At 49.6% G+C, this 15,204-nt stretch overlaps 3 protein-coding genes across 6 annotated transcripts in view; 1 reads left to right on the top strand and 2 right to left on the bottom strand.

The window, feature by feature from the left end:
* LOC100113702 (glycosaminoglycan xylosylkinase) overlaps positions 1–15,204 on the top strand; it is a 123,215-nt gene that overhangs the window by 21,396 nt on the left and 86,615 nt on the right. The gene's annotated exons all lie outside the window — the stretch shown is intronic.
* Positions 673–1,905, bottom strand: LOC116418358. Its single transcript, XM_031933460.1, has one exon. It carries the CDS (start codon positions 1,903–1,905, stop codon positions 673–675), a length of 1,233 nt encoding a protein of 410 aa, XP_031789320.1.
* Positions 6,141–7,577, bottom strand: LOC116418362. The gene is made up of 2 exons (XM_031933467.2): positions 6,756–7,577; positions 6,141–6,594 (listed from the first exon to the last, which is right to left on the bottom strand). The coding sequence occupies exons 1-2, from the start codon at positions 6,867–6,869 to the stop codon at positions 6,340–6,342; spliced, it is 369 nt and encodes a 122-aa protein (XP_031789327.1). The 5' UTR covers positions 6,870–7,577; the 3' UTR covers positions 6,141–6,339.

The following is a 15,204-nucleotide window of genomic DNA, read 5'->3' as shown; positions in this document are numbered from 1 at the left end:
TGCGACATGCTGTGCGGCGCTGTGACTGCCAGGTGACGCAGCACAGAGACAGCACGCCGTGCGACACACAAAATTCATTTCGTGCATCGTTGAGCGGCACGGCTTGCCGTCACTGTACCAGCATTGAATCGTCCGTATGCTAGCGCTATGCTAGCACTATGCCAGCATAATAAGCTGCCTCTCTATGCTTATATATATATATATATATATATATATATATATATATATATATATATATATATATATATATATATATATATACATATATATATGTATATATATATAATTATAAAGAAATAAAACTACAAATAAATATATTAGAAACGTTTTTATTTTATTTATAAAAATACATAATTTTTAAAATATATTTCTTTTTGGTGATGAACGCATTTATCTGAAACAATAAAAATAATATCAATTATTATATATATTTAGCGAGGAATCGAGGTGCAGGGTTTCGCGCACAATAAAGAGTAACACTTCCTCACTTATAGTTTTCAAATTAGACTTTATTAATAGACGTATATCACAAACTTCGAGATCGCGTGGCGGACATTACTGTGTGTCGGTGTCGTACTGGCGGACGATGTGTCGCGTGCCATTGCCTATGACCAAGAGAGCGAGCGGCTTGCTCGTCTCCGGCAGGAAACGCTCGGGGGAGGGCAGCGCTCTCTAGTAGATCGCCCGAGGCTGAAGGAGCTGCTTGCGGCGACTGCGAGATGGTGCCAGCAGTCCGGGTGGAGCAACCGCCACAGGTACTCCCCCCTTAGTGAGCTTCCCCTGGGAAGCGAACGAAACCCTTTTCTGGACGACGGGGTGATCTGAAACAGAAGGTCTTGTGTCGCTGTTGGACGGCACGAGGTCTTCTGACTGGACCTCGCTGTTCGACGGCCCGTTGTCTTCTGACTCCTGGTTGACCTGGCTCGGCTCGGACGCTGGTGAGGATGCCGTTGGTGCCGTGGAGCTAGGAGGCGTCAGCGGGTCGGATGTGTCCTGGTGGGCTGGGATGAGAGCGTCGGTGGTGACAGCCTTCTCCACACCGTTGACCAGGATGATGTAGACCTTCTCGCTCATCCTTCGAACGACCTTGAAAGGGCCGACGTACGGCGGGACCAGTGGCTTCCTCACCGAGTCGACGCGCTGGTAGACGTGGGTGCAGGTAGCCAGGAGCTTCAGCCGGAAAGGCTTGTAGTTGCCGTGATGAGAAGCCGGAACTGGCCTGATGATGTTGAAAAGCTCCCTCAGCTTCCCAGCGAAGGAGCCTGGGTCTGCGGGGGCGCTGTTGGTGACGAAGAACTCTCCAGGGATGCGCAGGGTCGTCCCGTATAACATCTCCGCTGGAGAGGCCTGGAGGTCTTCCTTGAGGCAAGATCTGAGACCCAGCATGGTGATGGGCAGCCTGTCGGGCCATGGCGAGGATTCCTCACACATCAAGGCAGCCTTCAGGGTCCGGTGGAACCGCTCGATAAGGCCATTTGCCTGAGGATGGTACGGCGTCGTATGGATCTTGTGAGAGCCAACAATTCGAGCGAGTGAAGTGAACAAGGCGGACTCGAATTGGGTGCCCTGGTCAGTCGTAATGGTGATCGGAGCACCGTAATGAGCTATCCAGTGCTCGAAGAAACTCTTGGCGATGGTCTCGGCCCTGATGTCTGCCAGCGGCACCACCACAGGCCATCTGGAGAAGCGGTCGATCATCGTGAGGCAGTAGCGAAGGTTCCCGACGAGTGGCATGACGATGATGTCCATGTGCACATGCTCGAACCTGTTGTCAGGTACCTCGAACGATGCGAGAGCTTCTCGGTTGTGACGCTGGACCTTTGAACGTTGATAAGAGTCGCAGGAGCGCGCCCAGGAGTTGACGTCCTTGCGAATACCAGGCCAGGCGAACTTCTCAGTCAGCATGCGGACGGTGGCTCGCACACTGGGATGAGCTGGGCGATGGAGCAAGTCAAAGGCGACTCGACGAAGCTGAGCTGGCAAGTAAGGACGGACCACTTTGTCCAGGACGTTGCAGTAAACGCTGTGACCTTGGATGTCGAGCTGTTGGAGAGCGAGCGTGCCTGCCTCCAGGAGATGTGGGAGCTCCTAGTCGTCCTTCTGAGCTGCAGCTATGGCGGCCGGTTCGAGGGTTGACGGCATGCTGATGGTCGAGCATGGCCTCGAAAGCGCGTCAGCCACCACGTTGTCCTCGCCTTTGACGTGCTGGAACCTGGCGTTGAACTGGAGCACGTAGTCGAGATGTCGTTGCTGCCGGGGCGTTGCCTTATCCGCTGGTTTGGCAGCTGCGTAGACCAGCGGTTTGTGGTCCGTCTTGACGACGAACTCACGTCCCTCCAGTATGCGACTGAAGTGCTTCACTGCCTCGTAGACAGCGAGAAGCTCGCGATCGTACGTGCTGTACCTGGTCTCGGTTGGTGACAGCTTCCTGGAGAAGAAGCCTACAGGTTGCCAGCAGTCGTCAACCTTCTGCTCCAAAGCAGCCCCAATGGCGATGTCGGAGGCGTCGGTTGAGAGCGAGAGAGGCGCCGTGGGAGAGAGGTAGGAGGCCCTGGAAGCACCTGCAAGGCTGGCCTTAGCGACCTCGAAAGCGGTCTCAGCTTCTGGCGTCCACTTCAGTACCTGTCGACTGCCCTTGTGGATGCCCCTAAGAAGCTCGTTGAGTGGGGCCTGCTGTTGAGCTGCATGCGGAATGCAGCGTCTGTAAAAATTCAGCATTCCCAGGAAACGTCGTAGAGCTTTGGGCGACTCTGGTCTCGGAAAGCTCCGGATTGCATCGATCTTCCGCGCTGGTGGTCGGAAGCCCTGGTTGGAGACGGTGAAACCCAGGAAATCCACCTCGCTCTGACCAAAGGCGCACTTGTCGATGTTGACGGTCAGCCGTGCCTGACGCAGGCGCTCGAACAGTGCTCGCAAATGTGCCTGGTGCTGTTCGTGATTCCTGGACATCACGATGATGTCGTCTATGTAGGCCCGCGTAAATGGAAGGTCTCGAAGGAGATTATCCATGAAGCGCTGAAACGTCTGCGTAGCATTCCGGAGGCCTAGAGACAGAGAGCAGAACTCGAAGAGTCCGAAAGGTGTCGTCACCGCCGTTTTGCAGATGTCCTTTGGGTCCATTGGCACCTGGTAGTACGCCTTCTCCAGGTCAATGACCGAGAAGACGTGGCACTCCCGACAGTCCTGCAGAAGGTCCTCTATCCGCGGCAAAGCGTAGCGGTCCGGGATGGTCTCGGCATTCAGCTTGCGGTAATCGCCAGTGGCGCGGAATCCTCCCTTCGGTTTGGCCACCATGTGAAGGGGGCTGGACCATTGCCCTGAACCTGGGCGGATGATGCCTCGCTGTAGCAGCTTGTTAAAGATCTCCTTCGCAGCTGAGAGACGCTCGCCGTAGAGAGGACGAGGACGAGAATGGACCGGTGGCCCCGTTGTGTGGATCTCGTGCTTGACCTCGAAGCCGGTGGGCGTAGCACACCCCTCGTGTGGCTGGGCTAGATCAGCGAACTCGGCTAGCAACCGCTGGTATGCGTCCGGACTGCCACTGGAGCTGGGGCCTGCGACCACGGAAACGCCGTGGATGGAAGTTGCCCGGATCTCGGCCGGGGTGGAGATCATCGTGGCCGGGTCGATGAGGCGGCGATGCTGGAGGTCCACCAGAAACCCTGAGTGGTGAAGGAAGTCCGCCCCCAGGATCGCCACAGGAACGTCCGCCACGATGAATGGCCAAGGGATGGCACGGCGGAGACCGAGGTTGAGTGTCAACAGGCGCCTGCCGAATGTGTGTACCGGGGTGCCGTTTGCCGCCACTAGTCGAAGCGGCTGGACGTCGAGGTTGCGCTCTCGCACTGCCGAACGGGGCAGGAGCGACAGCACCGAGCCGGAGTCCACCAGGAAGCTGGTGTTCGTGGTCCTGTCGAGTACGTGTAGGCGGTTTTCAGCACACGTAGGGCTGTCGGAGACCGCCAAAGCTCCAGGCAGCCGTCCTAGTTTCCCTGGTTGGGCTGGAAGGAGCAGGGCTGTCTGCAGTGCGTCGCCTGGGCTCCGAATCGTTGGTGGTAATAGCAGTGGTTTGGATTCCCTGCTGGAGTTCGCGACCTTGAACGGCTTTGACGGCCACCCTGTTGGCTGTTGCTATGCTGTCCTCGCTGGTTGTTGCCCAATTTCTGGATTGCTTCGAGGGTCCTAGTGGTTGCGGAAGCGATCTCCGCCAACGAAATACGGATGGCAGCGAACTCGGCGACAAGGCGAGGGTCAGCTGTCCCGGCAGACGTCGTCGCAGCAGCAGCAGGAACAGGTGGAACAGGAGCGGGCACTCGGACCGGTGCCTGTGCTTGTCTGGTGCCCGGGTGCACTGCGTAGGTGGCTGGCCCAGTCTCGACGATCCCGTCGGCTACCTCTGCGAGCTCGTCCAGGGGGCTGTTTCGCAGGATGCGCAGCATTTTTGCGACGTTGACCGGCATGAGGTCGAGCCAGCGGACTCGGAGCGCCTCGTCGTCTATGCTTCCCGCAGCCAGAGCGCGCATGTGACGCAGGAGTTGTGATGGCTTGCGCGTGCCCAGCTCTAACCCGGTGAAGAGCGTTTGCAGCCTCTTCTGCGCCGTCAGGCCATAGCGCTCGAGAATGCGCGTCTTCATGTACAGGTATTTGCCTGAGTCGGGCGGCGTGCGCATAACGTCCAGCATGTCCTGGACGACCTCCTGGTCGAGGCTGGAAATGAGCGTGTTATAGCGGTGCAGGTCCGATAGGATTTGGTTGCACCCAAAAATGCTCTCCAGTTGGAGAAACCAGGCCTCGGGACAATGCTTCCAAAATGGCGGCGTTCGAATCGCCACGTGGCGTAGCGCAGCGAGATCAGCGCTGGGGCCGGTCGTGCTACCATTACCTGATCCTCCCGGGTTTGTCTCGCCGGTGCCGGTGCCATTGGGAATGTCTCCGCTGCTGCCGCCGCCGGGGCCGGCCGGGTTTCCGGGATCGATCATGTCGACTGCGTCTTTGTCGTCCGAGTCGAGGTTTTCGCGGAACTCCTTCGTCTTGTCGCGAAGCGTGCGGTTTTTGTCACCGCTAACTCGGCGTGGAGTCTCCGTCGCACTGAGCTTTTTTTTTTTTGTCTCTCTTACCGCCCGCACTGAGTCACTGTCGATAAGCTCGTGTTCGTGGGGGTGCCCGCGTGGCCACTGAAATCCGCCGCGATCACGTCGGGGTCACCAATTTAGCGAGGAATCGAGGTGCAGGGTTTCGCGCACAATAAAGAGTAACACTTCCTCACTTATAGTTTTCAAATTAGACTTTATTAATAGACGTATATCACAAACTTCGAGATCGCGTGGCGGACATTACTGTGTGTCGGTGTCGTACTGGCGGATGATGTGTCGCGTGCCATTGCCTATGACCAAGAGAGCGAGCGGCTTGCTCGTCTCCGGCAGGAAACGCTCGGGGGAGGGCAGCGCTCTCTAGTAGATCGCCCGAGGCTGAAGGAGCTGCTTGCGGCGACCGCGAGATGGTGCCAGCAGTCCGGGTGGAGCAACCGCCACATATATATCTATACTTATAATAATTGATATATATACAATTGATATTAATATCAGTTAAATAACGTACCTTTTATTTATAAATAAATATTCATAAACTGGATCGTTATCGGGATCGTTGCTGATGCGTTCCTCGTCGTGATCGCTGACAAGGGCAGTGCGGTCGCTCTCGTCGTCGTCGCCAATGTCATCGCCGTACTCGCCTTTGCCAGCGTCATCGCCGATCTCGTTCTCGTCGTCTTCTTGCCCGCCCAGTTCCTCGGTGTCGTTCTCGTCGCCGATAATGTCGTTCTCGCCGCCGTCGATGTTGTTCCCATCGCCGCCGAAGTCCCCGTCACTAAGCTCGCCGTTGCCGCCGCCAAGTTCGCCGCCGTCGCCAAGCTCGCCGTCACCTGCAAGCTCGCCGTAGCCAAGTTCGCCGCCGTCGTCTGCAATCTCGCCGTTGCCGCCACCAAGTTCGCCCCCGTCGCCAAGCTCGCCATCTCCAATTTCGCCGCCACCAGACTCGTCGTCACCGAGCTCATCCCTGTCGTCGAATCCTAAATAAAATAATATTTAAAAAAAAAATTTGTCATCATTTTTTTTTGCAACTTTATTACCATTATTTATGGTTTCCTCGACCCTCCTTCTTTGTAGGAGTGGCCCATTTTCCAGAGGGATGACAGCAGCACGCTTGATGGCTTTCTTGCGGCGATACTCCTCTTTTACGCACTTCAGTGCTTTTGTCATCGCCGTGGCTAAGTCCGTCTTGGTAGCCTCCCCAATCCTTTTATTTTGTGACATAGCTTCTGCAAAATAAAAAATATTATATTTATGTATATGTGCAGAAATTATATTGATTCCGACTTAGACTCTTGCAAGGGAAAGCCCTACAAATAAATAAATTATTTTTACCTTCACAAGCTTGCACAAATCGTGTATCTTTTAATGCGCTTATGCCGTTCTTCCGCGAGCCAAGCCAAGTCACCTTCTCCACGAGGTCTGCCGTCGGCTGGAAGCACTGCTTAAGGTAGATAGCAGCGGCATCATGAGCATTATAGCCTCCTAAATACTCCAAATAGTCAACCTAAAATATATGAATAATAATAATTTGTTTAAAAGTTTAAAGTAAATACTTCCTAGATTTTACATTTTCGCGCCCTTTTAAAAGCAGCCAATCAAATCTCGTTTTAGTCGGCTTGACTTATCTCGTACTCTTTTTTAAAAAGGGAAGATAATTATACTTACAACGTCGTTATAATCTTCCTGGGAAATTTCTTCGAACGCCAACAGTTCAGCCACCGTTTTGAACGGCAAGAATTTTGGCAGCTCCTTTTTCCCGGAATTCTTTTTTTTCGCCATCCGCTTCAACGTCGCTGAGCATTCTCTGAAAGATACATTATATGATGAAATAAAAATCGAAAATAAATGAATAGTATATTGTGTACCGAGGACGTAAAGTGCGCTCTTTTAGACCAAGTGTGGAGTTTTCTTGTAAGAGTTGAAAGCAAGTGCAAAATTAAAAAAAAAAATTCAAAACGCATTTTTTAAAAAAATTATTTGTAATTTTTTAGATGATTTTACCGACTATTTCTATGGATCTTACTGCATTTTATAAAATTTAAATTAAAATAATGGCATTAAATCGTAGATGAAAAATCAACACAATTTTCAAAAATATCATTATCACATTAGTGAATCATTCTACTGTAAGAAAATGTCGATAACGATATTTTTTTTCCCGATTCAGGCATGCTAACTCAGGCAGCTTTTTAAAGATATAACGTAAGAGCTCACGTCTGTTCTTAGGAGAGAATACTTAATTTTAATCATTGTTTGTAAAATGCGATGACAACATCTTTACAATGATAAAATACCCTGGTTGACAATCGGTACTCATGGTATTGGCCCAATATGGCATTCTGAAACACTTGCTTTCAATGTCATTGACGTTTATCAGGGACATGTCCAAGGACAAAGAAGAACAAAGAAAAACTTCAATTGATGAAGATGCACAGGGGAGATCAAAGAAATTTTCTACTGTCGAAAAATTTTTTACAAGCACATAACATTCTTTAGTATTTAAAAACTGAATGATATTTTCAATAACACAAATAGATCCATTTTTTAGAATAATAGTGCTATCTTGCTGGCAAACAGATATACGGTACATTCCTAAAACAACTGATCTATACTGAACATAGTTATCTATATTTACTGAAGGGGTTGGACCTCTAGAATGTTTACCTATAAATTTCCTAAATTTTTTATCAAATTTTGTAGAAACGTTGATTCAACAATTTTCTGCTCGCCTATTAGCTATTTGTTGCAGCTGTAAATTTGGTTTCCTACACATTTTCCTGAAATAACTCATGTTATTTTCATATGGGAATGCTGAAAATCCTTCTAATGGTCCAAATAATCTTACATCATCAGCAAGGTGTAGCAAACAATGGGTGTTATATGATAAAAATTCAACACCATAAACATCAGGAGCTGTTTTAACAAAAAGTTCAAGGCAACTTTCTGCAAAATTGATGAATTGAGGAGTTGAACGAGGATTGATGAGAATTCTCATAGCTGTATGGAGCAATAAATAATGTTTATAAACAGCATCACTGACAAGACCATAAAATATAGCTGGACCTGAATATAAAAGAATTTGTCGAAACTCAGTAGCTTTAAATTTGCTATGCTTTACAATATCAATTGGTTTTCGAGCAAAGTCTAGAGGACAGTACTCCTTGACTTGCTCTAACCGAGTACTCAACACTTGAACTTGAACTGGGGATGAAAGCTTAACTAATTCTGAAAACCTACCATCGATCAATCCACACAATATTTTTTCCATGATGCCAAGACAAACTAAATGCATGTAATCGAACACTGTATTGGAAACAACATCAAAAGAAAGAGCACCGATAGGACAGTCTGGTCCCTTATGATGATCACTATCAACTCTACTCAAATACTCATCAAGTGTACGAGCAACAAAATTTACACCTTTGTACACCATAACACCTGCACGTAGACATTTACCTCTAACCCAACACCTAGAACATGGGGCAGTAGAGTTGTGTCCACGATGACCTAATCCAAGGGATCGAGCAGGTCCATCAGCAATAAAACACCTTAATTTTATTAATATTTTGTCCTGTAAAAACTGAAGCCCATCTTCTAAAATTTGAAGCACTTCTTGCACAAATGGTTGAAAAAATTCTACTGCGTCAACTGGTTTACCTGATCCTCTATATATACCTACAACTTCAGGAGCACTATTTTCTATATTTGCAATCCTTACTTGGATTGGCCACAACACTATTTTGCTATTTTTATCTAGTGATGCTCCATCCGTGTTAAAATCTAATTTAAGCTCAGCAGGAATCAAGTGCGAAGGAGTTGATTGAAGAGCCCTGATCAAACCATTAGCTACGCCTAAATGCACATATTCTCCACCAGCAATCTGCATAGGAACAGTTGATAAGCTTGGTGTTTTCAAAATTGTCCTTGGGTCTACGTGAAGAGCAGAAAAACATTCATGAGTCTTGAGCACTTGAAGTATGGCTTTCGCTTGCACATGAGTCATATTTGTCTCAGTAAATGCTAAAGTCAGCTTGTCTTCAAACGCTTCTAGATTCCACTGTAGAAGCTCCAGAATCAGAATCAGATGAAACATCTTGATGCGCATGAGTGCTGTTGTCATCATCACTTGCATCACAATCATCTTGCAAATGATTGTCAGCATCGTTGATCATACTTGATGAAAGATGATCATCGTCAACACTCATAGCACCACTAGAACCACTATAACCACTAGCACGATCACCATCATTACTAACGCAGGAAGCTGCACCAGAGGTATCAATATTATTCGATGCACAACCTCTATCCGACTCTACTAAAATATCATTTCTTTCACTATCAAAAGATTTCCTCAGAAAACTAAGCATACGTGCCCTATAAGCCTGACGGCACTGAGCTAAGGGTTTGCGAGAACGAAATTTTTTAAACCTATTATCCATTTTAATTAAAATATTAAACACAAGGGCTTATACTCAGATAAATAAAAATACACAAACTCAAAAAATTACTATTACAAGGCTTCCTTAGGAAGGAAGCAAAATGGAACCTAACCTCAAAGAAGAAGAAACGAATCTATAGCTGATATATATAATAATTAAACTATTAAACTAATTATACCTTGATTCGGATCCTTACACTGCTTGCAGTACTTACTAATTGCTGCTGCACCCACTATTTATACGTACGTAATATAAATATTATACGTGCGCTTACTATTGTATTGTTGTCAACTTGCCGCCGGCGAGATGTATGATGAAAAATTCACCAATACATGGCGCGAAGAACCCCATCGCATGCTTATAAAATTAAAATATATAGATAAATATATAATTTTTGTATATATCTAATATTAAATTTAATTATTACGCCTGAAAAACATAAAAAAAACATCCATTACCGACGAATATCGTGTGATGACAGTAAGACGGTACGGTGCAAGCATGCCCTGCTTAACATACACGACAAGAAGTGCCGGTACCATGAAAGCACAGTGCCAGTACGATGTGCTGACAAACGTGACGACAATTCGACAGCACAGAGACGGCACAGCGTGCCGCGTCATCCGGCGTTTCCGAAGCGCGACGCAGTACAGCACGAAGACAGCACATTGACAGCACGACGTGCGGCACGTCAAGAGCACGTTATGCCCGGCACGTGCTGTTATCTGGGTATATTCAAATTGTTATGTTCAGGTTTTACATTTTTAGAATTAATACAAAAATCACGATTAAATAGAGGTTCTCCTTCCTCGCCTACAAAAACTACTGCAACTTCATTACACGATGGAAGTTCAAAGGTTTTATTATTAGAACAATTTTGCCGTATAATAAACATTTTAACTTCTCTAGGTAATTCATTGGCATTTCGAGCACGTTTTAATTCTTCTTTCTCAACTTCATGCATCATTTTGTATGCTTCAGCATAAGGATTTATTTTACGTAACATATTGTCAATTTCATTTAGTAATTTTATGTTGCATTTTACATCAGTTAAAAACCGAATTTCATTAGCTATTTCATTGTCTATTATATATAATTGTCCAAATTTTCTGTTTTCTTTTGTTACTAGGTTTAATAAATAAGCTTTATGATAAGTTTAACCACAAATGCGAAAAACTTAAGGGCCATGGCCAGGAACAATATCTAGTTTAGCCCCAAAACTGGCAAAAGCTAAAGCATTATTATAATTTCTTATTAATCGCATAAATTGTTTACTTTCTTATGATTTGCGATTAGTCAACTGCAACAAACAAATCGGATATTAAAATTTATCTTATAAAAATTACATATAAAAATTATCATATAAAAATTACAACTTTGTTTGATGACAACAATTGCTATATTTTTTATGAACTGGTAATTCTAATAAAAAGTGTTTAGCACTACAGAATTCACATTCTTGATCCATTTTGCCTGAGTAATTTAAAGTATATGTTTTTTAATCATATTCAGAATGTTGATGTATGCGGGCTTGTTGGGGTGGCCCAAAAGAGCGGGCGAGCGGAGGGAGAGATGTGTGCGCTGCTGCAGAACTGCTGGTGCTCGTGAGGCTCTCTCTCTCTCTGAAGAGCGGAGTGAAGGAGGGCCTGATCTCAGGCAGGCGGCGTGACAGCAGGTAGACAGGCGAGGAGGCCTGCTGAGGTTCCTTGTTCTTGGCTTCTTCGTTGCCTAGAGAGCGGACACTGCTCGGACCTCTCTAGGTCGACTCTTGGAGCGAGTCTGGACGAGGGAGGGCCGCCCAACCCGGTGAAGGCTGCACCACCCAGTTTCGTATAAGGGGAAAGGGGGAGCTCCGAGGAGCTTTGTGTTTATATTTATTGCGGGGCCAATCCCAAAGAGGGATCGGTCCACTCAAAAATGACTAAGAGGCGCGGAGCGCTTTAGTCGGTGATCGTTAGATCAATGGCCGCCTCAGCTATCTTTCCCTCGGCTAAGGACACCGGAGGATGAGGGGCGTGAGCCGCCTTCTTCCTCGGTGGAAGTCGCAGCGGAGTCCTGAGGAGCTCGTCGCGGACAACCTTGGGCTTCGGGATCCCGGGTTTTTGCGGGGCGGTCCGCTTCCTGACGGCTGGCGAGGGCGACGCCTTCCGTTTGGTCGGGGAGACCAGCAAGACCTTGCGGGACTCTGGCCGAGCGGCTTGGCCCGCTGCTATCTTCCTGCTGATGATGCTCAGCCGTGGAAGAGCGGCTGGGGGCGGGTCTGTCGGAGGAGCCGCCAAGAGCGCTCGGAAGTCAGGAGAGGCAGGGCGAGCGGACGTGTCCACCAGTTCCAGGTGCTCCGGCCACTCGGCGCAGATGACGTCGACTGCAGGCTCGGGAGCAGGCTGTTGCGGCGGAGACGGAGGAGGCCAATCCACCTGGGTAGCACAGTCTTGATGGGCGCTCGTCGGCTCGGTCTGAGTGGCGGCGTCGACTCCTGGCGGAGGCCGACGTTGCCGTTCCAAAACTCCTGCCCGATGGGCCTGAGTGAGATAGAGCCGAGTGAGCTCCAATTCGGCCCGTAAGGCTGCGTAAGATGGTCTCGGCATGCGAGAAGGAAGGGGAGGCGAAATAATTACGAGAGTAATTTATTCGTAAACAAAAAATCAGATTTATTTCCGTGTTCTGGTAAGCTGTGCAGGTTGCCTAGGCACCGTGCTCCAATACTAGATCCGGAATCTGATCGGAGGGGGGGATGCTTTAGCGCCGGGCCCGGCGCCTCTATATGCCCCCCGGAACGCTCTCCCACTATAGGGAGGGCGAACTGGTGGCGTCGGACGCCTAGCGGCCGGGCGCGGAACTACTGGCGCGGTGCGCTATAGTGACGGTATGTCGGGTTGCGCGTGTTTAGGGGCTTGTGCGAGAGAGCCTGCGGGTGGGTTATAACAATTCCCCCCTTACATAAAAGGCTCTCGAGCACGGGCCTGGCAACTTGCACTACATTAATTATTGTTATTATTATTATTTGTGATCGGCGTAGGTAGATCGGAACTTAACGTATATATAAAAATATGTTTCGCGACAGCTGTTTACAGATAAAATTTAACCTAAGTTCGCACGCTCTTTTTTTTTTTTTTTTTTTTTTTTTTTTTACAAAGACCTTAACCTAATAGGGCGCCCTTAAAATTATTATCTCGCAATTAAATTCACTTAAACACTAATTCACTTAACCGCAGTCTTGGCTACCACTTCACTGAGTGTTTTTATCATCGTGTATTTAGACACGGTAATTCACTTTCTTCCGTTGACGAAGGTTGTATCGCCGGTGCGATTCGTCGTCGTCCTCGGTGCTGCTCCTTGGAGCGGCGGTTTCCTGGCTGCTGCTAGGAGTGGCTCCCTCCTGGGTGCTTGTAGACGGGGCTTTGGGCTGATCGTCTGTGAATGGAGCATCCTCCTGGATGTCCTCGGGTTGAGCGTCCGTCCGGGCGCTCGAATGTGTGATGGGTTGCCCGCCGTCGGTGGGGGCGTTGAATGGTTGGGTGTCCTCGTGAGCTCTACGAGGAGTTGTGGCGGAAGACGTGTGCCCGTCAGGGGGGCGTAACGACGTCTGTGGTGCCGATGGGGTGTGGTCAGCTGCTTGCTGGCCGTGGAAGGGTTGCAGCTCCTTGGAGCAGACTTTCGTGGGACTGCCGTCCTTGTCTACCATGAAGATGTCGCTGCTGAGTTGGTGGGTCACGCGGTACGGGCCTTCCCATTTCTGGGCGAAGCCGGCGTGGAAACCTTCTGCCGCTTTTGACAGAGGGTGGTTCCGTATGTGGACGAGGTCGCCGACCTTGAATCCGCATGCGGGGGTTTGGGCCTTGGCGTACTTCTGCTGGTACTGGCCTTGACTGGCCAGGGCGGCTGCAGTGCGCTCTTGTAGGGTGGGGGGAGGGTTCTTTGCCTGAGGAATCCTCCAGTCCCCTGGTCGCGAGAGCACTCGGCCCATGAGCAGCTCTGCGGGAGTGAGTCCGGTGGCGGCGTTGCGCCGGTTGCGTAGTTGATAGAGGATTTTGGGCAACTGTGTGTCCCAGTCTTTATGTCGGCGTCCGTGTAGGTGGACTCGGAGTCCTTTCTTTATCTCCTGGTTCCTTCGTTCGGTTGGGTTGGCTTGTGGGTGGTAGATGGCAGTCGTCCAGAGCTGTGCTTCCCAACGCTCGCATGCGCTTTCCCAGGCTTTGCTAGTGAACTGAGGGCCGTTGTCGGACAGGATAGCCCGTGGGTACCCCCAGCGGGAGAAAACTTCCTCCTCGAGGATCTTGGTGAGTCGGCTGGCGTCGGAGGAGCCGAGCGCAAATGCCTCGGTCCACCGAGAGAATAGGTCGGTGATGACGAAGATGAAGCGTCGCTTCTTCGCTGTGAGCGGGTATGGTCCCATGAGGTCGACGGCAATCGTGTCCCATGGTTTTGTGGGTTGGTGTGGCCGCATCGGACCTGAGGAAGTGGCTCTACTCTTGTGGCAGGCGCAGAGCATGCACTGGCGAACGTGATTTCTCACGTCGTCTCTCATCCTGGGCCACCAGTATAGTTGCTGGACGGCTCTGAGGGTTTCGTCGGATCCGGGGTGACCGGCGTACACCGAGTCGTGGTGTTCGTGGAGAATTCGCGGAGTCAGCGCTTGAGGAACGAGGATTTTCCAGTCGGACTTCTCCGTGTCGCGTATCCAGAGAATTTCGTTCTCGATCTTGTGTTTGGACGCTTCGTCCTGGGTTGCGGCTCCATCTTTTAGCAGCTTCTTTGCCAGCTTGGTGCAGTGCTGGTCTGCTTGCTGCGCTGCCTGAATCTCGTCGATAAGAGGCGTGGTGCTCTCGATGAGGTTTATGCTCAGGTGTTTTTCGGAACTGACAGGGGCGCTCTTAGGCGGCAGGAGTCTTTCGTAATCGTCGACACCCTCGGTGGTTTCGTCGGCTGGGTTGCGAGAGAGAAAGTCGGCAAGCTGGTTGGATTTTCCGGGGCAGTGCTCAATCTTAGGGTCGAACTCTTGTAGGAGCAATGCCCATCTCCTCAGCTTGTCTCTCGTGTCCTTAAAAGTGCGCAGCCAAGTCAAACCTTTGTTGTCTGTTCGTAGCGTGAACGGTTGGTTATCAAGCAGATGACGATAGCGCTTGATGGCCCAGACTGCCGCGAGGCACTCTTGCTCGTTGCTGTGGTAGCGTGATTCGGTTGGATTGAATTTGGCGCTGGCGTAGCTGATGATGCTACGACTGCCGTCAGGTCGTTCCTGATAAAGGACGGCACCCATGCCTTTGGCGCTGGCGTCTGTTTGAAGAATATAGGGCCAGCCTGGGTGTGGTCGACTGAGTTTGAGCGGTTTCTGAAGTTCTTCTTTAAGCTTCTCGAAAGCTTGCTGCGCTCGTGCGTTCCATCGGAAACCCGATTTGCCCGTGGTCAAGTCGGTTAATGGAGCGGCGATTTCGGCATAGCCAGGGACGTATTCCCGTAGCCAGTTGCATGTGCCAAGAAATGATTGGAGCTGTTTTCGTGTGGTGGGGACTGGCGCTTCGGCGATTTTTTGCACGTGTTCTGGCTTGGCCTCGTTGCCTTTGCTCGTGATGACGTGTCCGAGGTATTCGAGACGATCCACGGCGAAGCGACACTTTTCTAAAGCAGCCGTCAGGTTGTGCATGCGTAGTCTTTCCAGAACCTTAGCTACGTGG

Source organism: Nasonia vitripennis (assembly GCF_009193385.2).
Source record: "Nasonia vitripennis strain AsymCx chromosome 1 unlocalized genomic scaffold, Nvit_psr_1.1 chr1_random0010, whole genome shotgun sequence".
Classification (NCBI taxonomy): domain Eukaryota; kingdom Metazoa; phylum Arthropoda; class Insecta; order Hymenoptera; family Pteromalidae; genus Nasonia; species Nasonia vitripennis.
The sequence above is the reverse complement of the archived record's forward strand: the minus strand, read 5'-3'. Positions and strand labels throughout refer to the sequence as shown.

Bases quoted from the DNA above. Each gene is read 5' to 3' on its own strand.
- LOC116418358 (XM_031933460.1), bottom strand. From the start codon at position 1,905: ATGCTGACTGAGAAGTTCGCCTGGCCTGGTATTCGCAAGGACGTCAAC.
- LOC116418362 (XM_031933467.2), bottom strand. From the start codon at position 6,869: ATGGCGAAAAAAAAGAATTCCGGGAAAAAGGAGCTGCCAAAATTCTTG. The intron at 6,595-6,755 runs GTAAGTATAATT...CATATATTTTAG, and splicing joins AGGAAGATTATAACGACGTT to GTTGACTATTTGGAGTATTT.